The following is a 25032-nucleotide window of genomic DNA, read 5'->3' as shown; positions in this document are numbered from 1 at the left end:
ATGCAGAGCAAGGGGTGCTGTCGGTGCGAACACACCCCCCTAAATTGTATTAAGAAGTAATTATTGTATGTCTTGCTGATATATTATATTTTTATCATTATGAATATTAAGAGTTTTAAAGTATGAAAGTGCAATTTTTCGGGCACCTTGAGGTCCGTATTCTTCAAATGTTCCCACCTAGCTCCAACCATAGTGGGGCTGAGGTGGTGTGGTGCCTCACAACCCTCCTACCGTCCAAGTTAGTACCAGAAGTAATAGTAGTAGTAGTATTAGTAGTAGTAGTATTAGTAGTAGTAGTAGTAGTAGTAGTAGTAGTAGTAGTAGTAGTAGTAGTAGTAGTAGTAGTAGTAGTAGTAGCAGTAGCAGTTGCAGTAGTAGTAGAAGTTTCAATTGTTTAATTCAGTTGTAGTTTCCCCACCCCCATTTCTCAGTTTCGGAGCCCCTTGTCCAAAGGCAAGAAAGAAAACGGCAGTTAAGTGATGTTCTTTAGGCAATGTATACTCTTTTATACCTCCTGTGTGAGACAAGAATTTACAATATGATGTTCTTACATGTTCTGCATGTCTCATTGCAAACAATCTACAATCAATAAACACATCCGGTGGTATAACATCACTGAAAAAAACAAAACAACAAACATGTTTCATTAGTTTTAGGAATAACAGAATTACTTCACTCTCTTCGAAGATACACAGTTTGTGGTAACATCTATAGAAACTTGAATAATAACTTAAATTCCTCATTTAAAAATATCTAATAAGTTATTAATTTCCTATAAAGAAATATATCTCACATTTAGGTAAATAAATTACAGAAAAAAATTAACTTTACAAGGTATCACAAGGTATCTAAGGTATCACATGCTATGCACGGACAAAATGCCTTGTTTGTGAGCAAATATAAAATGTTAAATTATATATGGATGATCCTTTTTTGAAAACCAAGGAGAAATTAGCTCCGGGGAGACGCCTCATGGTCAGTACAGCAGGAGACACTCCCTACTCTTTTCGAATAGTGCACAGTGTTCGTTTTGTGCACATGTGCTATTATTCGCACAGAACTAATGCTCAAAATCCCATCAAAATGAAGAGGTAATTAGGACAAAGTGTCTTTCATGAACAGATGTAAGTAGTGAAACCAATGAATACATTTGTAACCAAAGAAAAACAAATATTATTACATTTTTCTCAATCTGTATTCATCATGCCTACTGATTAACCAGGTTATTAGTTTAATAATAATTAGACTTGCCACAAATCTCTTAATTTTTTGGTTTTTCCTAGTGGAAAAACGCTCGGAGAGCGCCACCAACATCTGGATATATCAAAAAAATTATTATGTTGTTGAATTTGGATGGAACGCCATTAGTGCCAACATCGATTTATTTTTTTAGTAGTTTTCACTGAACAAATTTAGGGACTGGAATCCAGTCTAAATAATAACATATCCAGAAGATTATCAATTTAAAATACATACTCTAAAATTGAATTTTTACAACACATACTTACTTCTCTTTAAGTTCCCCTATTACCCACTCCATGCGTGTCACCTTTTGTTGCTGAGTAAGTCCATCAAGGCTCTGCAGCTTTTTGTTTTCCACACCGGTAAGACCTTAGGAATGAAATAACAATTTAAATGATATTGAAAATAATCATTATTCGAAAAAAGAGCACCAAAATGTAATAGAACAATCAATACAAACATAGATGTGCTCACTTCCAAATTTACATTCAAGAAACCTATTTTAAATGAAACTTTCATTTTGTTAGTTAAGCATTCTTTTTTCTAAGTAATTATCTTTGTATTTTTAATCTCAGCAAACCCTTTATTTATATTCATTTATTTATTCAAATTCTCATAGCAAAAAAAAAAAAACATCGCCAATGAAGGGAAATACCCCTTTTCATGTTTTGAAATTTGCTGAATTCTTTAATGTAATTTTTCAATTGAATTTTAAATCACTAAATGTATGCTGTTATATGAGTTTGTTGTGAATTATTTATATTTTGACTATATTGTTTTTTTATGTGTGGTAGTTTTTGTGTATGTGTGTGCATTTTCTCCTTTTTCATTTCAAATTGCTATTCTTAATGAAATTATTTATTCACTTTTTACTGTAATTTAAATATGTTGCTTAATTTTTTAATTGTTGGTGTGTGATGGGTTTGTTGTGTGTAAAGTGTGCACGCTGTTGTTGCTGTTTCCTTTTCATCTCATTTCATGTGAATTTTATTTAGATTTTGAATTTTTCATGTGGGTATAATTATTTTACTGTTAACAACTGCAAATTTTTTTTGTAAATGCAATTTTTTTTATAAATATTTTTAGCAATTCTGAATTTGTTTGTAAATTTGATAAATTTCAGGCAATTTTGTAATTTGTATATAATATTTCCATTCAATTATTTGTTTACTGCTGTTGTTTGATTTTTATTTACATGTTTTGAATGTGCAATAAATACCTCAAATTGAATTGAAATAATTAAAAAATAAGCTTATTGCAATTCTCATTTGATAACATGACGTGATGAATGGGATGTATTTCTATTACTTTGTTTTTTTTAATTGTTTACTTTAATGGCAATATTTTGTAAACAATTAAAAAAATATACTTTTCCTGCTCAATTTCATAACAAAAAAATAAGTGATTACGGAGTAAATTTGAAATGTTAAGGATCTTTTTAATATATCATAGCAGCCAATATAAAGGATTATCCCCCTAAATTCTTCTACCATTAGAACTGCTGACTGACAGGTGGCCTATCACAAGATTTAATTCCAACAAAATCTCAATGCCAAAACAAGTCCATTTTAGGCCTCACAGAATTCATAATTTGTGTGGGAAATACCCAATTGTTAAATTACAGTTCATACTAACTTAATATCCAATTGTTATATATTTTGTTAAAAAAAAACAAACAAACAAATAAATTGCCTACTTTGAATAAGCATCTTGATATTAGTTCCCTTCAATAGGTCCATGAGAACATTGCTCAACAGATGATCATAGGGCTTCAGCCTGAAATTGACCCATGCTGTGAAACCATTGATCCTTGTCCGCAGAGACATCTTTCAAACTGCTTCCTTGTTATAAAATCTAATCAGGCATCAGTAGCCAGAGCTTCAGGCCTGAAAGATCAAAACACATGATGCTACCAATGTGATAGTTCCAGTTTGATAGGCCCTGTGTATTTTGGGGGCACTGCTAACTTTGCTTTTCTTCAAGGTTAATTTGCATAATATGCAAATCCTGAAACAGATATTTGCAGAAGACAAGTCAAATTTTGAGAGAATGGCTATGGAATCTAAAACTATGCAACAAAGAGCTCTTGGAAGTACATGCAAAGTAAGACTAAAAGCAAATCAGCAATTCCCACTTTACTTAGCGAATTTGGAGGGGAGGCTGACAGCATCCTTGAAAATCCTGAGTTGATATTCCAGAGTGAAGGGGGTCCCAAGACCCCACAACTCGAAGCAGTCTCCCGGAAATCTGGACGGTCTCCCGCATCCCAAAAGCAAACAAGAATCTCCCAGACAAGGTAGGGTAAGTAAAAGGCAAGAGAAAAACCCATAACTTGTATAGTCGTTGCCGAATTGCATATGGGCATGGTCAATGACCACCTAGCAGCCGTAAAAAAGGCACTTATAGTAAGCGTGACACGTTCACATATTAATTCTGTTGAAATGAACCACAGCATTGGGGAACCCCCTTTCCAAAGATGCAATGGGTTCCTTAACAGTGTTCTCCACAGGATTTTTTAAAGGTATAATGGGGAAACGAGCGGCGACATGTTGTTTGGCGCATAATATTCCACAATGTGGCAATTGTATTAATCCTGTTTTATAGCCATAAAATTAATTATTAGGCTCAATAAAAAAAATCATTAGTTGACTACCTTCGTGTGCATGTGCTATAGCACTCAAAAAAAAAAAATTATTATTTTTTCATTTTTTTTTAATTTTTTATTTTTTTTTTTCATTTCATAAAATTATTAGGGCCTTAAAAAAAAATCAAAAGTTGATTACCCTTGTGTGCATGTATTCTATAGTACTCAAAAAAAAAAAATTTCACCCGATCCTGTAGAGTGTCGCCCGATATTTAAACAAATCTCCAGTTCTCCCGATCGAATGTAATTTTCACCAAATTTCACAGGCCACCCCCTCCCCAAAAAAACACCGATTTATGCATAATTTGATTGATTTGATCGTTACTGTCATCAATGTATTCGCCGCCTGCTCGCTTCGCAGTGCAATGAACAACAGCCATTTCAATTCAAATGTCGCCACCAACAGCCAATGATTTGTAGTGACGTAACTTTTTTGGTTCTTGCATCATCTTTTGGTTAATTCTGGAAACCTAAAAAAATCTCCAGATTTTCATGACCCAAGCAAGGGTTGGCAGGTCTGGGAGTTGGTATTGTATAATACAATAAAAGAATTATGCAAGTACAATATAGGTATGCACCAAATTGTACAATTTAAAACCCAAAAATGAAAATTGTTTCTATTGTGGGGATCCACCCCTCCCACATCCCCTACCCTTCCTCGGTTGCTTCACTCCTTCGATTGTGTTAATGTTCTCACTCCCAGCTAACTGACAAACTTGGCATCTCTGCTTTAGGCTTATTCTGATAGGCTAGCTAGCCTAGACCTTTGCCTACCATAGGTCTAGGCCTATAGGCCCTAGGCAAAAATTGGCCTGGGTCAGCGAAGGGGGCTCAGTCACTCACCAAACAGCCAGGACCCTTCTTCTGGCCCAGCCAGGTAACCTTCTTAACTAGGGCTAGCCTAGGCTAAATGTTTAGGCCTTAAAAATAGTCAAAACTATAAATAAATGAATGACGGACGCCTATCCTATATTCGTTTTAAGAGCATTCTTCAAACTCACTGTCTCGTTATTGTACGAAGATGCTGATTTGATATTAAGTTTGTAATGCTCAGCTCTCCATGGCGAATCTAAACAAACTAAATGCGCATGCGTGTTCATTAAAGGACAACTGCAGTACAGTGGGTTACTTTGTAAATTGTAGTTCTGTTATACTAGGCCTATTATAGTTAACATTTCCATATTGATTTAGGATCCAGGAAAACGAATGTCTTCTATCACATACTAGTAAGGACGGAACATAGGCCTAATCGACTTATTAATTATTATTAACAGTAATTAGACTCGTCGTAGGCTAGGCCTAGACAGTATTTTAGGGCCTACAGTAGCTTGGCATACCTCAGTCAGTCAGGCTAGGCCGGCCAGAGTCTAGAGAGGCCTAGCCTGACTATTTTAACTTATTTTGGTTTCTGAGAGCCTGTTAGAATTTCAAGAGGTAGATTTTTGTTTGGGATATTTAATTTTATTAATAATTTCTTTTGACAAATTAATACAATCATAAAATAAAAGTACTGTATTTTATTTGCGATGATGATAGCCTACACGTAACATCAAGAAATAATAAAATTTACTCAGAAATTGCTAGACCTTATACCTTACAATCTGGGTTCTAAGCATGCCAAGTTAAACCATAAACCAGCAGAGAGAATACAGTACAGTGACAGGGTAGTTCAAGGGCCTACTTAAAAAAAAAAAAAAAAAAAATCTGCTACATGAATGCACAGAAATGTACTTTTCTGGATTATAGGATGTCTGTTATGATTCAATTTTCTATGTATGTTGCCTCCTAAGTAAAGTAGTACCATATTTTACAAATTGAGACACAATATACAAATACACATTATAAATAAAACGAGCAGGGATAATTAGTTGATAGGGATGCGGTCAAGAAATTTGCAGAGATAAATTCCAGGCTTCATTGGAAGTATGCTCATTCTGATAATGATAGGCATGACAAACTTTCTACAAACTTTATTTTTATTTTACTATGTTGCTTTAATAATTTATATTACACCTAGTTTGTATAATTGGTTTTTTTTTAGATACCCTCTGATTTTTCTCAATAGTATAACTATATGGGAACGATCTCCAAAAACAGTGGATTTTGGCAAAAGAGGAGTCAACAACTTGGCATTCAGAAAGCTGGGGTTTGGGATTGTCATCAGCAGTCTGATGTTTTTACCAAATTGATTTTCAAATCCAGTGGTTCCAGGAGACTGGATGAAGTGCACCCCCAGCCCCTAAAAGTTTGTTCATGCCGATGCACTCAGATCTTTCAAAGTGTTGAGTAACAGGCTAGTCCTGGGAAAGCCTTTGGACGCCGACATTTTTGATGTAGTCGGCGCACAAAGAAAAAAAATCAACACATAAATACTAATTATTGGTACCAAAAAGCCAATAAGATACTTTCTTATCTGAGATTAATCAGTGAACCTTTCGGTTTTTAAAAAGCCAATAATCAGACGTTTCCTGATGATGACATAATTAATGTCGAAATATTGAATCCCAACATGATGGTGTGTATTTCAATACTTGGAGTATGTATTATACTTTCTTATCAGACGTTTTTTGTATTTTGGCAGCCTTCTCTGAATATTCAAACCCCTTCCATTTTGCTGCATCCATTGAGACTGGATATACAGTATAGGGTACTGCCACCTGCAATTTGATAATCAAATGGGGAAAGAAGGTATCCTGTTTGTAAAGTGTAGACATGAAAGAGGGCAGTATACAGACAAACATGTGTTGTAATTCAATCAAGTATTATTTACAATATCTCAATTTTCATAGTTGATTGAACCGCTTCTTCACCTTGAATACCACTCTTCTGTTGCAAACATGGCCAATGAGAAGAATGAACCTGAAAGTGATGCATCATCCAATGACAAGAAAGCTCAAGAGATGATTGACAGCATATGTGCAAAGAAGCAGGAGTCATATGATCAATTCATGAAATCTTTTACCATGTTACAAAAAGGTTAGTTATTCATACCACATTTCTTGTAAAAAGTAAAATAATTTAATTTTGTCTCCTACTGCTATAGCAGGTTTTAATTATACTTAAAAAATATATCAAATTATTTATATCTGATTGAAGAAAAAAAATGTTCTGACCAATCAGTGACCAGCCATTGAGCATGCAGTATGCAGAATAAAAATACACTTTAACATGTTTGCTGGGTGACAGGGATGCGTTTTTACGTCCGACAGGGTTCACTCAGGCCACTTCTTGGTGGCAGAGGTCACCAGAATGTGAACTCTCACCCTAGAGATTCATAGTCTAAAAATAAATATGATATGTTCGTGTTACAATACAGTTAATGATAATGATTTCATTATGGTGGCGCCAATAATGAAAATTATTCCTATTTTCATTATGCCGGGGCACCACCATAATGATGATTTTCATTATGGTGGCGCCCATAATGAAAATGGGAATAATTTTCATTATGAAAATCATTATGGTGCGCCCATTTATGCCCTTGTGTATGAAAATTGAAACCAGGACAAGGCTTGGCAATCAATGTGTTTATGTTAGTATATATTAATAACAATTTGTTAAGTAAAATATATGAAATTTAATAAAATAAAAATACATTAATAATTTTATGAGATCCATCCTTTACAGTTTTTGCTGCTGGCTTATAATGCTTCAAGTTTTTACTTGTATACTTATATGAAATAATAAATATTAATAAAAGTGCATGTTGTTTTTACCAGAGGATGTAATAAATCAGTTGATGAAGGACGTAAGTGATGAACTATTGAACGAACCAATCCAAGAAGATGATGAATCTGCAAAAGTTAGATTGAACCAACAGCCAAGGAGTGAAACGAAACCAATGGAAGGAGATGAGGATGTCGAAACAGAGGTGAATTTTACTTTAGGATTTACAGGGGTCCCAAGTTGAAAGAAGTCAATTCCAGGAGCAGGGGTGGTGCCAGTGGAGGGAGGGACAGGTCCCCCATCGGGGACGCCCCATTGAGCAAATCCTGGCACCACCCTTGTCTGGGAGATCTGTAGTGTTGGTTTCGAGAATTCGCATTAGGGGGTCGGGCAGGGAAGAACTTTCACAGATGTAGGGTCTTACCACCTCAGCCGGAAATGAAACAGTAAGATTTGAATATAATTTTCTTTTTCTCTCCATTTTTTTTATTATTTTTTTTTATTTTCACTAAATTGGTATGAAGGGGACTTCCCTCTTGAATCCGCCACTCATCTGGTTAATGAAATTTCATAACATTTAATTTTGTATTTGCTGCACATTTTGATACACATTGGCAATGGCTTCTGTGACAGTTGATAATAAAGCAGTGAAAACATGCAAATATTATGATGTGGGTTAATTTCCGGAAGATTCTTGCTTACTTGCAAGAATTCGGGAGACCGTCGAGATTTCAGGGAGACTCTCGCGAGTTCTGAGAGACTTGGGACCCCTGGATTTAAAGTTGTTTGTCATTCTTGCTTGCACTGATCTCCTCGCAAATTGTATTCCACCTTCTTATCTTCCACTGATAAGCAATTGGCTGGGGAGTTAATATTGCACAGTTAACTTCTTAATATTATTCGAAAAAGTGTCAATAACCAACCCCCAGAACATACACACAGAAGGCCTATAGCCAGCCTACTAAGACAGTTAGGACAGCATCTAATGGCCATAGTGCAGTATTAAGCCTGCAGTATTCAGTGTGCATCATTGGAGAGTATTATAGTGCAGCTGGACAGCCAGCACAGCATTGTACAGAAAGTCCCAAGGGATTCCAAAGTAGGAGCCTCTTAGGGCCTCTGCCCACTTTTCAGTAAAACTGTTGGTAGGTTAAGGGGTAGAGATTTTATGACTTAAGTGGGTAAATAATATGCTAAAAAACCACAATATCAGGAACTGTAATCACAATACTTTTTTTGGATCAGCAAATTAATATTTTTAACTCAACATACTCAAGTGTCATCGGAGGGCAGTTGGTGCATTTTTCTCGTTGCCAGCACTAACTGACAGAACTTTACCACTAAGCATCTTTGGATGGACAACCATCTCTTCTGCCTTTACAAATTTGTATTTTTCTTATTATTTCTGTTATATTCTTGTTTAGATTCTAATAGAGGGAACATTCTGTGGAAGTATGTCAGGAAGAGAAAGACCAACTGGGGAGAAAAGTGTGCAGGTAATGGACACGGTATATAAATAATACTTATCCTGGCAAATTATACGCAAGTCAAAAATATTCTGTACTCGGTTGTGAGCTGGTACTTGGCAATTAATGCACCTCTTCCTTGAGGTTATAAAGTGCAGGTTCCTTTTCCCTGGTCATTGGGTTCACATCCTTTAAGTGTTGCTGCTGGTAATCAGCACAGGGGCAGGAAACCCCACCAGGTACCCATGCATGCCCCCCCCCCAGTTGAAGCCCCACACCCATTGAAAATTTTAGAAGCAAAAAAAAATAATTCAAGCATTTGAAAGTCGCATCATATCACCTACTTAATCATCGAGCCCATTCTCCCCACCCCATCCCCCAATCCCTCATTTGAAGACTTCTAGATGTGTCACTGACTGTAATCTATACCTACCATAGTTTGGAGTAAAAAAGTGAAATCTGGAAAACCTCAAATCATTCACTTGAGAAACATTAAAAAGCTAGTTTGTTATCAAATTTAAACATATATCAAACCAAGGTTTTAATGATTTGCAGACCTGCAATACAATAATGCATACACCTGTAGTATGATTATTGCCAAATTATACTTTGACTTGTTTGGCAAGAAAACATTTTCAATTGATTTCCAGCCAATTATATGAAAGAACACAGATTGTTAAATTCAGGGGTAGTGTATCTGAGTCGTTGACTTGTAGCACGGGGGCACCACAGGGGTGTGTTTTGTCGCCCTGGCTCTTTTCGGTATACTCTTCTGATTTTTGTAGTAATATTGATCCAAGTAAATCATTTAATACTAAGTTTGCTGATGATACTTGCCTGATTGGTTTGATTTCAAAAAATGACACATCCTTGTTTTATGACTATGTTGAATCTTTTATTGTTTGGTGTAAGGAGAATTTTCTTGAACTAAATGCAAAGAAGACTAAGGAAGTTATTGTTGATTTCAGAAGAAAAAATAAAACTAATCATGAAAATATTGTAATCGATAATGAGAGGGTGGAAATTGTTGAAAAACACAAGTATCTGGGACTAATTATTGATAATGAACTTAACTGGGAAAGCAACACTAAAGAAATCCGTACCAAGGCAAATAAATGAATGTATTTTGTATATAGAATGAAACGGTTTAATGTTAGCTCTCATCTTATTCATATGTTTTATTCCTCGGTTGTCCAGTCAATTCTTTCTTATTGTATTATTATTGGATCTCTCATATCACCGCAGACAGTAAATGTCAATTATTGAGAATTGTAAATAAGGCTGGAAGAGTGATTGGAGCCGATGTTAAGTCCTTGGAAGATATTTTTAATGATTTTTTACTTAAGAAATTTAATTCAATTATGCAAGATTCATCCCATCCATTATTTTCAGACATTATCATAAAGGGTTAGACATAAACAAAACAAAATATCCACAAACCATTTTAAAAATTCAGAATTGTACATCGCTTGTAATCTATTTAATCAAAATTTCAGAAGATAACTGCACAGGACTAAAATTTTTATTTTCTAAGAAATCTTTATTTAACACTCTATATGTTTATGAATGATTCTATGTCATGTACAACAAATATCTCAGAATGTATTATTTTGACAATAAAGTTGACTTGTATCTTGTAATTAAAAAAAAAACATGTTCAAAAGAATAGGAACTTTATTTGATATGTCTGTTAATTGACAATAAAATATTTTAGTATTCTAATTTTTAATTGAAATCATCCTCACTATAATTACAAACTGTGAGAAATTCAAACTTGAAGTTTTTTCTTATAACAGACATTATATTTTTAAAAACAAATTTCTCAAAATTAATTACCAGCCAATTTAAGGATCTTACGTACTTAGGAAAGGATGATATTTAATAGTATATCTAAGTCGTCGTAATTAATATATTTTTGTTTCTTATTGAAAACGATAGCTTATAACTTATTAAATATTCACAATACTGTATATAATTACATACAAAGTTTTATTTGACATAATATTCATAATTTTTTTATTGGATAAAATATGCATCTATCACATTAGAAATTATACCTCTTATTATCAGCTGCATTTTGCTTTTTGGCAGTTTGATAACTTTGTGGATGAAATGGAAAGTGATGAGGATGATGATGGAATTGATGGGTTAGGAGAAAAATATGTGGCATCATTTTGCCATCAAAGTAATAATACCAAAGATGTTGATGGAACAAATGCAGAAAAAATAGCAGGTATTTGTTAAAAGCACTTTCACTTATTTATTTGTACAATATTGTAATTGTGAAAATGGTGTATGTTCATTATTCCTAGTTAAATTAGTACCAATAAAAAATATGGTGTCATCGTCCTACCTTGGAGCTTTGATTTAGAATGTAATGACGTCATGTTAATATAAACTGCGCATCTCTAAACGTTGTGCGTAAACGTTTTCTCCAGAGTTCCTGGGCGGTCATCGGCCGAGTCTGCTTTCAGACCAGAATGAGGACAGTACAGTATGTCTGTATTAAACATTGCGTCCATAACATCTCTGAATAATCAAAATTAATTTACAGTAGAACATACATAGAATGCATGTGACACCAGTTATGAATGAGTGAATTTGTTCAACATTCTTGCTCCATCATGACCACAGCCAAAATCCGAAAATTATGCCTGCAAATTGCATTTATATTAGATTTTTGTTTTAAAGTTTACAAGGTAGATGAATATTTATTTGCCAGGTGTTTTGAGACCAAAAAGCACCAATAAATTTAAAGAGTATTGATATTATCTTAAAATCAAGACAAACTACCTAGAGACTCTAAAGATGAGGGGGTTTCAGACTGGGAGGATGAAGTTATCACACATATTCGGTTTTTTTTCTGAATTTTCTTAAAAGTTTTCAAGATACTATAGATGAAAATTTTGAGACCGAAAAATACCAACAAGTTTAAAGAAGTCTGATATTATCTTAACACGTTAACTGCCAGACCTGTTTTTAAGGTTCCTTCCCGTATGCCAAAACAAGTTTACATGTACAAACATACTTTTTTGAAATTTTATCTAGTCTCACATTATCAAAATGATGTGTCTAATGAATTGGCGGGAAAATATTAGGGGGCGAGTATACTCATCGATGGCACTATAATAGAACATTCTACTGACTATGCCAAGTGCGAGTTATCTCGTCCGTTTTTGCATGGGTTGGTATATGTTCAAAGGACGCCCCCACTTGTGCCACTCGAGTGTACTGCCGGCAACATAACACAATTAACATACATATGTCATGTACCTTATCGTCTAGGTGTATCTTCCCTGAACTACCAGTGGTCCAATCTGCGGTTCTACAATGTATAACAAAAAAAACGCTAGAATGTTATCCCGATTTTGACGAGTATACTCGTCCCTGGCGCCCTCAGCAACACCCTGTGAGCGAGTATACTCGTCGCTGGCAGCCAACGTGTTAAAATCAAGACAAACTACCTAGAACCTCTAAAGATAAGGAAGTTTCACACTGGTAGGAATAGGGTAACACACATATTGGGTTTTTTTTTTTTTTTTTTGGGTTGTTTTTTTTTTTTGGACAATATCGGACGAGATAATAATGTATACATTTACGCAGTACCATGGATTTGTTCAGCAATATTTACAGGTACTTTTGTTTTTGTGTAGCCACAGAAACACCTTTGATTTGCACTGACACGAAACCACTACCGGGCGAAGCAGATGATGAAGATGGTAATAACACAGGTAGTCTCCATCCAGCAGTCAATGCAACTCAACTAGACTTATCATCCAGACTCCAGCAACCTTTAGAAGAATTTAATGAAAATGAAAAGCCAGATGAGGTAAGCAACACAATATTATATTCATATACAGTGGCAGAACAACGAGTCACTGGGACTGAGGAGAAAAACTGTTGGGGGCCCATGAATTTTAGTAGTCAATTATGAGGGGCCCCTTCACATTGGAAGATCAAACAACACTGTAAACTGAAATTGAATTGTCTGTGAATTCCTGCAGCCCTGTTCATTACTTAGAGTATTTTTAAGTTTAGCAAATCAGTTTGTAGCAGTGCCTGGCTGTGGGACATTTTGGGTCAGGAATCAATGTTACAAATAGAAGTCATGAGTTTAAAACGTATTAAATTTTTTTATTTTTCTACTTTTGGGTATCTTCTACTGGATCATAATGTCAAGGCTCTGTCAAGAGTGCTCTTTATTAATAAAAGGGCCTTTCGAGGCCCCTTTAGAATGGGGCCCAGGGCTTTGTCCCCTCCCTTGAGAGCCTGTTATGCTCCTGTTCATGAATGTTCTGTGGAAAATGTTGACTTCCATGATTTTTAAATTGTACGCAATAACTATGTCATGTGTTTGGGTGCACACAAGGCGGGCCCAGGAACCTCACTGCTGTTATTGTTGTTGTTCATGTTGTTACCAGAGCTTTAAAAGGTTTTGCACAGACGTGCAGGAAATTTTGTACAAATAAACTAGAGGTTATTTCCAACAAATGTTCATGGCCCTTTTTATAAATTTGACCCCAGTGTACCCCCTACACCTACAAAACTTTTGTTAAATACTTTGTATTCTAACCTTTTAATTTTTTATTTCAACTGTCTTTCTATACCCTCTAAGCTTCTCTGATATTCAGCCCTAATCTTAGTACTTATTCATTACAAATATCTAGTTTGGGTTCACTGACCAAGTTTTCCAAGGTAGTGAAGGGGATACACATTAGCATAAGTAGTTCATTGACAATTAGAGTGGTTTAGTGTTTGTATCTGTACCTGTTGTTACTATTTCCTGTCACATTACTGTTGATGACAAGTGACATATGGCTCACCCACAAGGGTCAGGACAGGAAGGAGTAAAGGTCAATAGGAAGTGGATAAATCGCAAAGATGTATTAAATGGCTTTTTAGCAAAATCTTACAAAATGATCTAAGTAAACACTTAACGTCAGGGAACTTGATTGTAGTTTCACAGCTTTATTCTGCAACTAAGTTAATACATAAAACATATTGAATTTAATTATTTCTCATGAACACTGCAGACAAATCAATTGAATTAAATACTTTTTGTAATAAAATGTCTGTAAATCATTGAAAATTGTTTTGAATGATATATCATTGGATGTTTGTAACTTGAAATATTTGATGATCAATTCAATAAGCAATTAATTAGTTTTTATATTAATATTTTAATCTAAATGTTTAATTTAAATGAGGAACTGTTTTATTTCAATCATTTGTTTTCCTTATTTTTACCAAATAATCTTCTTATATTAAGACTATCTTAATTAATTACAATGCAATAAATACTGTAATTAATAGTCATAAAGATTTTGCAAAACAACGTAACTTAACAAAAATATGAAAGCAAGTTACGTTGTTTTGCCATGGGGCATACTCGGAGGCAATACATATATCCACTCTTACACCCTCCTCATCATGTACATGTCCTAAACCACTGGAAAAAATATATGTTCATAATTCTCACAAGACTTCATGATCCAAAATCCATTCTTCGGACGACCCTAGGCTGGGATTTTCCTCTTGAGGCTGGTGTGACTAAACCATCTCAGATCTGGCTGGGGCTGTGGTGCCTCTTTCCTTCATCAGATCAGAGCTGCCAGCTCCAATTATCTGTGTCAATGTGGCAGACTACAGACTGCCAACCACATCATTCATGACTACCCTGATTTCAGACCACTTAAAGTGGAGCAGAAACTCAAAGAATTCGATGAATATGCCACAGCATGTTTTGGAATGACCATGACTTTTCACAGTATTTAGCAGTGCTGGGAGAACGTTTTTCAAATGTGGTGGGGGTGGGTGGGGGGAACACTAGCATTTCCTGCCAATCATACAAAAATATGCATAGACATATATTTTCTGCCAAAAAGTGAGATGGGGCCACGGCTCCCCCCCCCATTTCCGCCGGCCATGTTCAGACAAAAGAATAAATAAATATTAATAATTAGTAATAATAATTAAAAAAATATTTATCTTATATATTGTGTATATTATTGACTATGCAAAATATTTATTTGATTTATACATCAAACATGCTGAATAAATGAAAATTTTTAAAGTTTTTTGAAAAATTGTTGTGTTTGATAATTCACTAACATGAACTTTGGTTGACGTGCGTTTGTTTGGCGCGTCTCCGTACTGTCTCACACAAAGTCAAGTTTCCTATAATCATTATATCCTTAATGTCTTTCTCTTGAATCATGACAACTAAATACAGGTCTCTTCCGGATGTTTTGTGCACTATTTTTTTTTGTCGTACAGTCAGTCACGTATTGACGTGATCTCATGAAATATCAAACATACCATATTACCCTAAGATGAAGATGTATTGCATAGAGTCCTGTTTATCGTAACCAACAATTATCAAGTTTCCAAGATTTTTCATAACTATATGCGATATAATATTTTATTCAAAATTGAGATGGTAGTAAAAAGGAGTTATATCATATCAAACAATAAAAAAATGTATGGCCTACTGGCCCAGATTGCCAAAAAGTACAGTCATGAGTTTAAAACGTATTACAATTTTTTATTTTTCTACTTTTGGGTGTTTTCTACTGGATCATAATGTCAAGGCTCTGTTAAGAGTGCTGTTTATTAATAGTAGGGCCTTCTGAGGCCTCTTTAGACTGGGGCCCAGGGCTTCGTCCCCCTCCCTTGAGAGCATGTTATGCTTCTGTTCATGAATGTTCTGTGGAAAATGTTAACTTCCATGAATTTTAAATTTTACGCAATAACTATGTCTTCATGTCTTTGGGTCTGCGCAAGGTAGTGAAAAGGAGTTATATCATACCAAACTGTAAAAAAAAAGTATTGGCTGGGATTGCCAAAAGGCACAGGGCTCTCCTGGCAGCACATACAGTACACAAATACATAATACATTCGAGTTAAAAAATAGATAAATATATTTAAATAAACCATCTCTTTTAAAATGTAAATGTTACAGTAGTTTCAAACTAATTTACAGTGCATAAAATACATGAAGTTACATTTTAAAATTAATAAACAATAAAATGGCAAAAAGGGCAATAAAAGCAAAACTAAAGGTTAAAATTAACTTTCAAAATGAAGTTCAAAAACGGATATAAGCTAAAGACGAGTTATTTTAAGAATCATGTTAAATAAGGGAGTGTGTTGAATTCCATATCAAAATTGCTGTTTCATGTTAGTATTAAGGATGCATTTTGAAGCGTCTAAACATGACAATGTTAAGCGGTGAGGTACATGGTAAATGGTCCTATTTGAGAGTAACTATGGAGCTGTGTTAAAGGGCTGTATTGACGGTGTCATCTGACCATATTATTAATTGAAGAGTGTTAAAGGGATCATTATTTAATGTTCAAGGGTCATGTTATAGTGGTTGTGTTGATGTACCTTTTTGTGCCATTTTTTTTAGTGTTGTAACAAAGGTCTCTGAGGTCCTGGCCCATTCCTACTCAATAAATTTGGGGCCAGTAGGCCTGGGGGAAAAAATTCTGATTATAATGCTCCTTAAGGTCTAGCTAGTGCCCCTGGCATAAGCAGGTGAGAGCTCAAAGATGTTACGGCACTGCCACTTTTGTCTCTATAGATTACATGTTGAAAAAGTAATTATCTTTATGGAATACACTACTTTTTTGTGCAAATTGTGAAAATCAAACAATGAATAACACACCAAATTTACAGGATAAGGCAATTAAATATCTCAGGGTCACACCCAACTTTCAACTATACATTATTCTCTTCCATTTAATGGGGTGCCATGTGATGACAGATAGAAAACAGTACAAAACTTGAATCATCATGTTTGAATGTCACCAAGGTCTGCATCAGTGACTTATCCAGGAATTCGAAATTGGGGGGGCCAACAGTGAGGGTCTTTCACAGATGGAAGGTCTAGGTCACCTCAGCCCCAACCATGCAACAATTCAGATTACAGCACATCTAGATGGCTGGAAATGGTACTCGCATACTTAAATTTAAATACAAAGAAAATTAAAAGGCAGCACTCTGAGACTAACTTAGATGTTATTTATTTAAAACAAGCTTTCGCTGGCAGTCAATGCCAGCTTCATTTTATTTTTCCACTTTTCTTATAGTTTTAAAAATTTAGGTGGGTGGGGGGAGGGGGCGGGAAGCTGGCTGGGCATCCTTGAATCTGCCACTGTACACATCCAGCAATCTGCACTCTCTGTATTCAACCTACATATAATGCAGCCAGTACTTATCCTGGATTGCAGTCTGAACATAAACCTCATCGAACCTTCTCTTGTATGTAGTTTGCACTCATTTCATCTAGTCAGTACACATCAAGTTTTATGCCTCTCATTCAGTCTGATCAGGGGCAGATCCAGAATTAGAATTTTTGAAACGATTGGGCACCAATTTCATATGGGCCTACGTATAATGTAATACAGGTTATAACCAATAATGGTATGATCTGTGTTCAGTATGCTGTTAGTTACAAATTACAACATTTAGTATTAAACAAGTTCTCGTATATCTTGAAAGCTCTGATGAGGGCAGTATAATAGTGGCAGTAGAGTATATTCGCCCTAACGGCCACCCATGCAAAACAGATCTAATAATCATACAGCCGAGTGGAGAGCTCCTCATCAAAGCTAAAAATTAAATGACAGCAGTAGCAGTGGCGACTTTCCCTACCTATTTATTTAATATTCTTTATAAAACATTCTTATTTTATTTTTTACTCTAGCACGCAAGATTATGGCAAAAACCAAACCACTGCACATACAGTTATATTGTGTTTGTGAATCATGTCTGCCAGGTGTAAACTAATTACTATTTCAGGCATAATATTTTGTGTTGCTTTCGTTGTCCCAGGTGGCGTGTGATGAAGTCGTACCCTTTTCACTGGATGAAGACTTTGATTACAACAATGTCCACCTGACACCAAAGTGGAGTGGTGATACTAGGCCACCTGGTTTTGCAAATGGTACTTGAAGCAACGTCAGTCGGACGGGAGAGAGTTCGGGGTGGGCTGGCAATTACAACAAGTGAATTACTACTATTTAAGCTGATGTATTTTACTCTTTTAAGCTGATGTATTTTGTATTATTTGCTTATTTTTTTTATTTTTTTATTATTATTATTTTCGTTTTTTTAGGCGACCTGATGTTACCATCATTATTGATGAATACAGTAGTTGCCGCAATATATACTTTAATGTTTTGGTTTTTTTTTTTTTGGGGGGGGGTAGGGGAGGTGTTGCGTTCATAAGCCATGAAATACTGCACCTAGGGCTGATACGCAGCACAAACCACTAAGCACGGCTGGCTGAGAAAGGTCAGTGTGTGGTTTAGAACCCAAATGGAAAAGGCTGTGCCAATATTGAACATTAAACAATTGAAAATGTTCATAATTTGAATGCTAAATGGCAGTGAAACAACATAGGTGATTTGGGAATCTCCACATTTTCCAACAAGTTTTTAATAGTTTTTAAATTCCTTTTTTTTTTAGCTAAAACCATCATTCATAATTTGTTATGGAATATTAATATATAACTAGCTAATATCTTAATTTCAAATGTGCAAACATGCATGTATTATTTTACTTACTAAATAAATCGAAGACAGTCACTGTGTTCATTTTCTTGTGGTAATTTGCTTGCCTGCTGGGCTGTGGGTACATCATTAAATGCGTGCAGAAATTGGGGTCCGATATGTTGTTATGTCACAGTAATTGGCAGGGATCTCCCAATACTCAAATCGTCTGTTTATGGTGATGTTCTGGTTGATGTAATTGCAAATGTACATTTAAGTGATTGTTAATATTAACACTCATTAATTCTTGTTGAATTTCAGATTGGCCAGATATTGGCTATAACTAACTAAGCCTCGCTCACAATTTCATCACTATACTCAAGTCAAAATAAAAATCTTTAATGAATATTTCAATATTCGCCAAATTGTCATAAAAGAGAATTAAATATTTAGCATTAAATACAACATGGATGTTTGACCAGTAGGCCCAAAATGCTGTAAAATCAGAATTTGTGTATAACTACTTTTTGTATAGATGTTCATGATAAAGGCATGTTTGTATATACTATGTAGAATGCCTGATTATAAATGATGAGTCAAGCTCTAATAAAACTTTTTGAACAAATCAAATGTAGAATTATGTTACTTTATGTCAATACCAGATGTTAGTGGTTGATGTCTACAGTTGTTGTTGTAGATGATGTCTTGGACGTTGTAGTATGCGGTTGATATCTCTTTGATGTACTGTTTATCGTTGTTGCTTATATGTGTCATCATTTATGTCATCTGTCAGTATTTGATGTCTGCAGTTGTAGTGGATGGTGTTTTGGAGGTTGATGTCTAGTTGATCTAATATAATAGTGAGTGACGCCATCATTTTTTTTTTGTCAACAATTCTGATGTCAGTGGTTGATGTTTCCAATTTTTGTATATGATGTCTTGGCAGTTTAAGTATGTGTTTGATGTCTAGCTGGTGTACTGTGTGTCGTTGATGCTTATTTATGTCACCATCTGGTGTCAGTAGTTGATATGTCTGCACTGTTGTGGAAGGTGTCTTGGATGATGTAGTAAGTGGTTTCAAACAAGTTTGGTCGCGAAGACAATATCAAAATATAAACTTGATATGTTTGTCTTATTTTAATAATTATTATATCAAATCAGTAACCAGGATTTCGTAAACTGAAGATGTTTAAACTCATGATGCTCTCGTTTTTCTTGTATTTTATGCTTGAGCCTCCTTAGGCTAATCAATTTCACTAAAATAAAACTCACACGTTTATTGCATGTTAACTATCAGTATTTGGGTTTTTCATTTTCCTTCATTGAATCAAACTGACTGAAAACATAAAATACCTGTCCAATACATCGTGGAGAAATTGTTTCGCCACTGAAACGGTCCTCCCTACTGTGTATCGCTGATGCCTATAATAGATGTTTATTGTTGATACAATTGTTGTTTATGTACTTCAAACTGTATCGTATTTGATATTTGCGGTTGATATCTGTCATTGGCATCAATGTGTCTCATCAACGAATCTTTTTTTTTTTTAACCGCAAGTTAGTTGCAACTTCCGATTAGCAATATGATTATTATCTTAATTAGTATCTGGTGAGTGATAAGTTGGAGGAGTAGTGGCGTAGGGGTTAGCTATAGTTTCTTATGTTTAAACAGTAAACAGATACGCTAACATATACCGGTACTGAACAATCGTGAAAGAAATTTGACGATAGATTCCATAACATTACATAAGGTGTTTGAGTAGTTGGAGGAGTAGTGGCGTAGGGGTTAGCTATAGTTTCTTATGTTTAAACAGTAAACAGATACGCTAACATATACTGAACAATCGTGAAAGAAATTTGACGATATTAACATAACATTACATAAGGTGTTTCTTTTTTTTTTTTAATTCATTTTTTACAATATTATAAAAATACATTTAATTATCTATTTTACGTTTTTCACCAAATGTGATTTTCCAAAAATCGTCATTATGGGATAAATTCAATAATTACAATATCGTCTATGCTTTCAAATGAAATCATATATATCAAGTGTGTCACCTTTTAGGCCAAATAAAATTAATTGCTAGTTGTACGTCCCAGCCTTCATCAAATTTTGGAGCCTCATGAAAAAGAAAAATTACTATTTGCTGTTTTTCAAAACAAAAAAAAAAACAAATGGCAGAAATTCATTACTAAGATTTATTTTACTCCTTTTATGTAAAAAAAGACTATTTTTACTATTTAACAGCATGTTTTCCATTAGTATATAGGATAGTAAAAAGCAAATATTAAATACCCTCACCAAAAAATAATTTCAAATCCCGGACGTGAAACTAACATTTAATTTTATTTGGCCTTATTGCTTTTCACAAGTTTATTTTGGTAGACACCTCCCAGTTCTCTTTCGCCCCTTCCCCCATTTCAGGGGTTCTTCGCCATTGAGAACAGATAAAATAGTCGACATATTCTGGGAACCAAACACTAACAACAAAGGAAGAGGAAGACCTGCCACCAACTAGGCCCACATCGAAAACTTCAAAGGGACGCATGAATCGAGAACACCACTGAGATCAACTCTCTTATGGAGGATAGAAAAAGCTGAACAATTTTTTATCGTCAGCTGAAATCGGGGCGCCTAAAGAAGTTTGAAAAGAAACTTGGTAGGGTTGTTTTCGAGCATAGGCCTAAGTCCCATCTTTTGTTTGTAAGGTCAATTTTGTGCTCCAATTTCTCAGAACTTGAGGTTATTCCTTTAAATCAAGGAAATTATGTATCCCCCTTTAATTAATTTAAAGTTCGAAAATCTAGATGACTTGTTGATTCATACCTGACCCAGTTTTTGTTTTTTGTATGTTGTTCAATTTCAGTTTAGAATATGAAAGGCCAATTAAAATAACTAACAATAAAGCTCGGGAAGAAAACGTAGTAATACAGTAAAATAGTATTATAAGACCTAATAGAAAATAATAATAACAATAAGGCTACTAGGTCTACTGTGTGTGATAAACCTTCATTTAAAACATTAGATTGGTCATTTAAAATGATAATTTTCTGTTGATTTACATACTTTTTATACTTCAAAAGTCTTTATCTGTCATGTACTGAATATAAAATCGACATGGCCATTTATTAAGTTGAGATACTTCTCTGGCGATCTTTCGTCATCATTAATAAATACACTCACTAAGCCAATCGTCTCAGAGATGCATTTATATTTTAGTGACACTTTGGCAAAGAACCAACGTAATTGTCATTCTCAGTTTAATGTCACTGTCATTATACTCCAATGACAATGTTCGTGATCGCGCGTTGCGGTCTCATCAGTTTTATAGAATACGAATCCAATCGGTTGGATAGTCCATTTATTCATGGTCACAGTACTGCAAGAGTCAACGGATCGTCACACAGTGTGATCTTCACATATGATATTGGAGCCGAGGATAAAGAACTTGTCCCCTACACAAAATGGTTTGTCACACTGGGAACATTTGAAGCACTCAAGATGATAGTGACGTCCCTCTGTTACCGTCATCACTAGCTCGTAGGCAGGTATGGTGATATTACAAGCAGAACAGAAGCCATTTGGCGCAAATAACCTGATGAGAAGCAATACAAATGTGAATACATTTAATTCAAAATAAATATATAAATGGGTTTACCTCCATACTAACCTAAACTCGTTTACATTAGGCTGTAATTGAGATAATGTTTAATGAATGCCTCTATTCATTAAGCATTACCGCAAAACGGTAGCACTTATCTTTTTCAGTATAATATTACTTATATGAAAAAGTATCTCTTCGGAGATCCCGTCTTGTTGTTAATATGCTTATGATGAGGATGTATCACTTTGGTCTCTGTTTCAAACAATAGCGTTTGTATCGGCATACCGTATCGTATAGTGTGAAATTGTCTCAAATCGAATTTTGAACTTCCAACGAAAGCCTTTAACGCCCTGTTGGTTGCATAGATAGCAGAATATCCTGGGTTCGAATCCCAGGCGGGACAATTTTTTTCCACATTTGAATATTGCTCTTTTTTACCATTTAAAATTTACAAGTATTCGGCATAAATCATACTACAAGACGGTTATTGTTATTATTATTATTATTATTATTATTATTATTATTATTATTATTATTATTATTATTATTTATTATCATTAAGATTATTGTTATTATTATTATTATTATTGTAATGAAAGGTTAACACAAATAGTTCAATGAAAACAATATGGTGGCTAAACGAACATTACATGTACAGGTAAATGATTATTATTATTATTATTATATTATTATTATTATTATTATTATTATTATTATTATTATTATTATTATTATTATTATTTGTTTTTATTGACATTGTCGCTGTAGTTATTGTCGTTGTTTCTCTGGTAGGCATCTTGAACATGAGCATGTTCCTCTTGCCTACCAGACTTTTCACTTTTCTGAATTTTGAGAGAAATAAAATTATGAAATTCTGAAATTATTCCAGTATACTGTAATATATGATATTTGATAGACTCTGATATAAATAAATAATATAATTTTGATGTCTCACTCTCGTGAATAATTTAATAAAAAATCAATAATTTCTCACCTTAAGTAGTCTCTCTTACAAAATTTCCTTCCTAACTTGAAATACACATAACAGTCGACCTCTCCAAGTCTGCAGTGACACAGGTCACAGGACAAACAATCCTCGTGCCAGTATTTATCGAGAGCTTTCAACAAATATCGATCTCTGATGTGTTCATGGCACCCATAGCACTCCAAGTTTGACGGGTGTGTGTTCAACACTTCATCTACTGTTTCACTGAAAAATACCGAACCAGTAGATATTTAAATTAACCAACCAATTAATTCATTAATCGATCAATCAATAAACCAACGAATCAAGATAAAACAATTATATCAAAAGACAGCACTCTAACGATAAGATATTATTTTAGACTACCATAGCTACACTACTACAATCAATGAATCACTTAATCAATTAATCAATCAATCAATCACTTAATCAATCAATCAATCAAATCACAATAACTCAAAGTTATTCGGATCTGCTGAATGGCATTGATCATCAATGTGTAATTCAAAATGCTCGGCTCATCCGATCATTAGAACACAATATGCAACACATCAGGCCTGCAACACATATAATTCTGATAAATTAATTTTAGATATTGCACAGAATACCACGATGAGAGTTTACAATGTCCGTATAATGTCAGTGTATAAATAAGTTTGGATTGAAGTAATAGTAATAATAGGCCTGTGGTAATGTTTTCTTCTTAAGAGCAAACTTAATTGCTGAAGGCTACACTTTATTTTTAATAGAACACATTAACGATTAACGTACGTAATGTCTACCCAAGATGATGATTTGAACACATTTTATAAGAAAACTAAGTCTAAAATTAATTAAAAATAAGAAGGTAATAAGAACAAATTGAGACAGAGGTAAAATGTCAAATAGAGGTTTTTATTTATTTATTTATTTTTTTGACAAAAAATAATCACAACAAATCACATAGAGTAAAATATTGAATGTTATACTGTAAAATTCTGTTGGCCTTATCTGCACCGTATGCGCAGTAGGTTTGACTGTAACCTTCTGTAAAACAGTAGGGCCTACTCACAATAATTTTCTATCTTTGAAAAGTGTGTAAAATTAGAACAAAATAAGAATATTTTGAACCTGGAATTGACAAAACATTAAAAAAAACTGAGTCTGGGCAAAATGTTACTGGTTTGTATAAAATAAGGTGTACTCAGTTCCTTTACTGGCTCTAAATTTTGCAATTTTCATGCTTACGGTTTGTAGTGCGTAGGCAATATAAAACAAGAAAACAGAATCACTGTTCTGTATACATTATATTTAAGCCTAATTCAAACTGCAGGAGAGAGATGATAACTTGCCGTCGTATATGGATCACCCCATTATTCTGCTGTCATCATATTGTAATTTTTGACTGTCCAGGTCCCATATTTGATTCTACTGGACAGTCACCCGTCTTAAATATTTGAATATGCTGAAATCAGCATAATGGGGTGTGTATATTGTATTGTAGTGTAATCGTAAATACAGCATAGGCCATAACTCGAATTAATGAAAATGTAATTCGACTAGGCCTATAGCAATAAGTCGAGATAAGTTACGTTGAATGACTCAAAGAGTGCTTCCTTCCTGGTGTTCATTAGTGTCACAAAGTGGTTTCAAACATGAACGGAAATGATAGATAAACAGAAGAGACCTGCTTCATTAGGCGCTCGTCGGCATTAACGACAAACTCAATCATACGCTCCATTTGTTGTTGTCTGAACAATTTGTCTGAAACAATTACAGTACCTTTCTATTTTAAGAAGTAGATCTATTATTGAGTAGCTTTCATTGGACGAGTTTAGAATTACGTTTTATCAAAAATCGTCTTGTTGGATAATGTGTCGTCATAAAAATTAAAACCACATAAAAAATAAACAGTAGATAACCGGCTTGATGACATCGTGTGTGG

At 34.4% G+C, this 25032-nt stretch overlaps 3 protein-coding genes across 3 annotated transcripts in view; 1 reads left to right on the top strand and 2 right to left on the bottom strand.

Annotated features, from left to right (window-relative positions):
* Window positions 1-4981, bottom strand: part of LOC117118791 — a gene marked incomplete in the record, with an annotated part of 25576 nt that extends 20595 nt beyond the window's left edge. The window contains 3 exon segments of the mRNA XM_033263490.1: window positions 1509-1611; window positions 2939-3128; window positions 4847-4981. Of these exon segments, the coding sequence (XP_033119381.1) occupies window positions 1509-1611; window positions 2939-3068 (233 nt within the window).
* Window positions 4981-19145, top strand: LOC117118792 (protein C11orf74 homolog). Its single transcript, XM_033263492.1, has 7 exons — window positions 4981-5112; window positions 6676-6862; window positions 7606-7757; window positions 8977-9048; window positions 11110-11251; window positions 12678-12847; window positions 17857-19145. Exons 2-7 carry the CDS (start codon window positions 6724-6726, stop codon window positions 17974-17976), a joined length of 795 nt encoding a protein of 264 aa, XP_033119383.1. The 5' UTR covers window positions 4981-5112; window positions 6676-6723; the 3' UTR covers window positions 17977-19145.
* Window positions 19146-20397: 1252 nt separating this feature from the next.
* The window catches only part of LOC117118787 (rhombotin-2-like), a 13388-nt gene continuing 8753 nt past the window's right edge, over window positions 20398-25032 (bottom strand). Inside the window, exons 2-3 of the mRNA XM_033263487.1 lie at window positions 23118-23333; window positions 20398-22114 (exon numbers count right to left, since the gene is read on the bottom strand). Of these exons, the coding sequence (XP_033119378.1) occupies window positions 21919-22114; window positions 23118-23333 (412 nt within the window). The 3' untranslated portion in view covers window positions 20398-21918. The remainder of the gene's footprint in view (window positions 22115-23117; window positions 23334-25032) is intronic.

The sequence above is a fragment of the Anneissia japonica genome, unplaced genomic scaffold, assembly GCF_011630105.1.
Source record: "Anneissia japonica isolate Jap-2015-1 unplaced genomic scaffold, ASM1163010v1 scaffold410_len604442_cov124, whole genome shotgun sequence".
In the NCBI taxonomy this organism is placed as follows: Eukaryota; Metazoa; Echinodermata; class Crinoidea; order Comatulida; family Comatulidae; genus Anneissia; species Anneissia japonica.
Note: the sequence above shows the minus strand (reverse complement) of the source record. Positions and strands in the feature narration are given on the sequence as shown.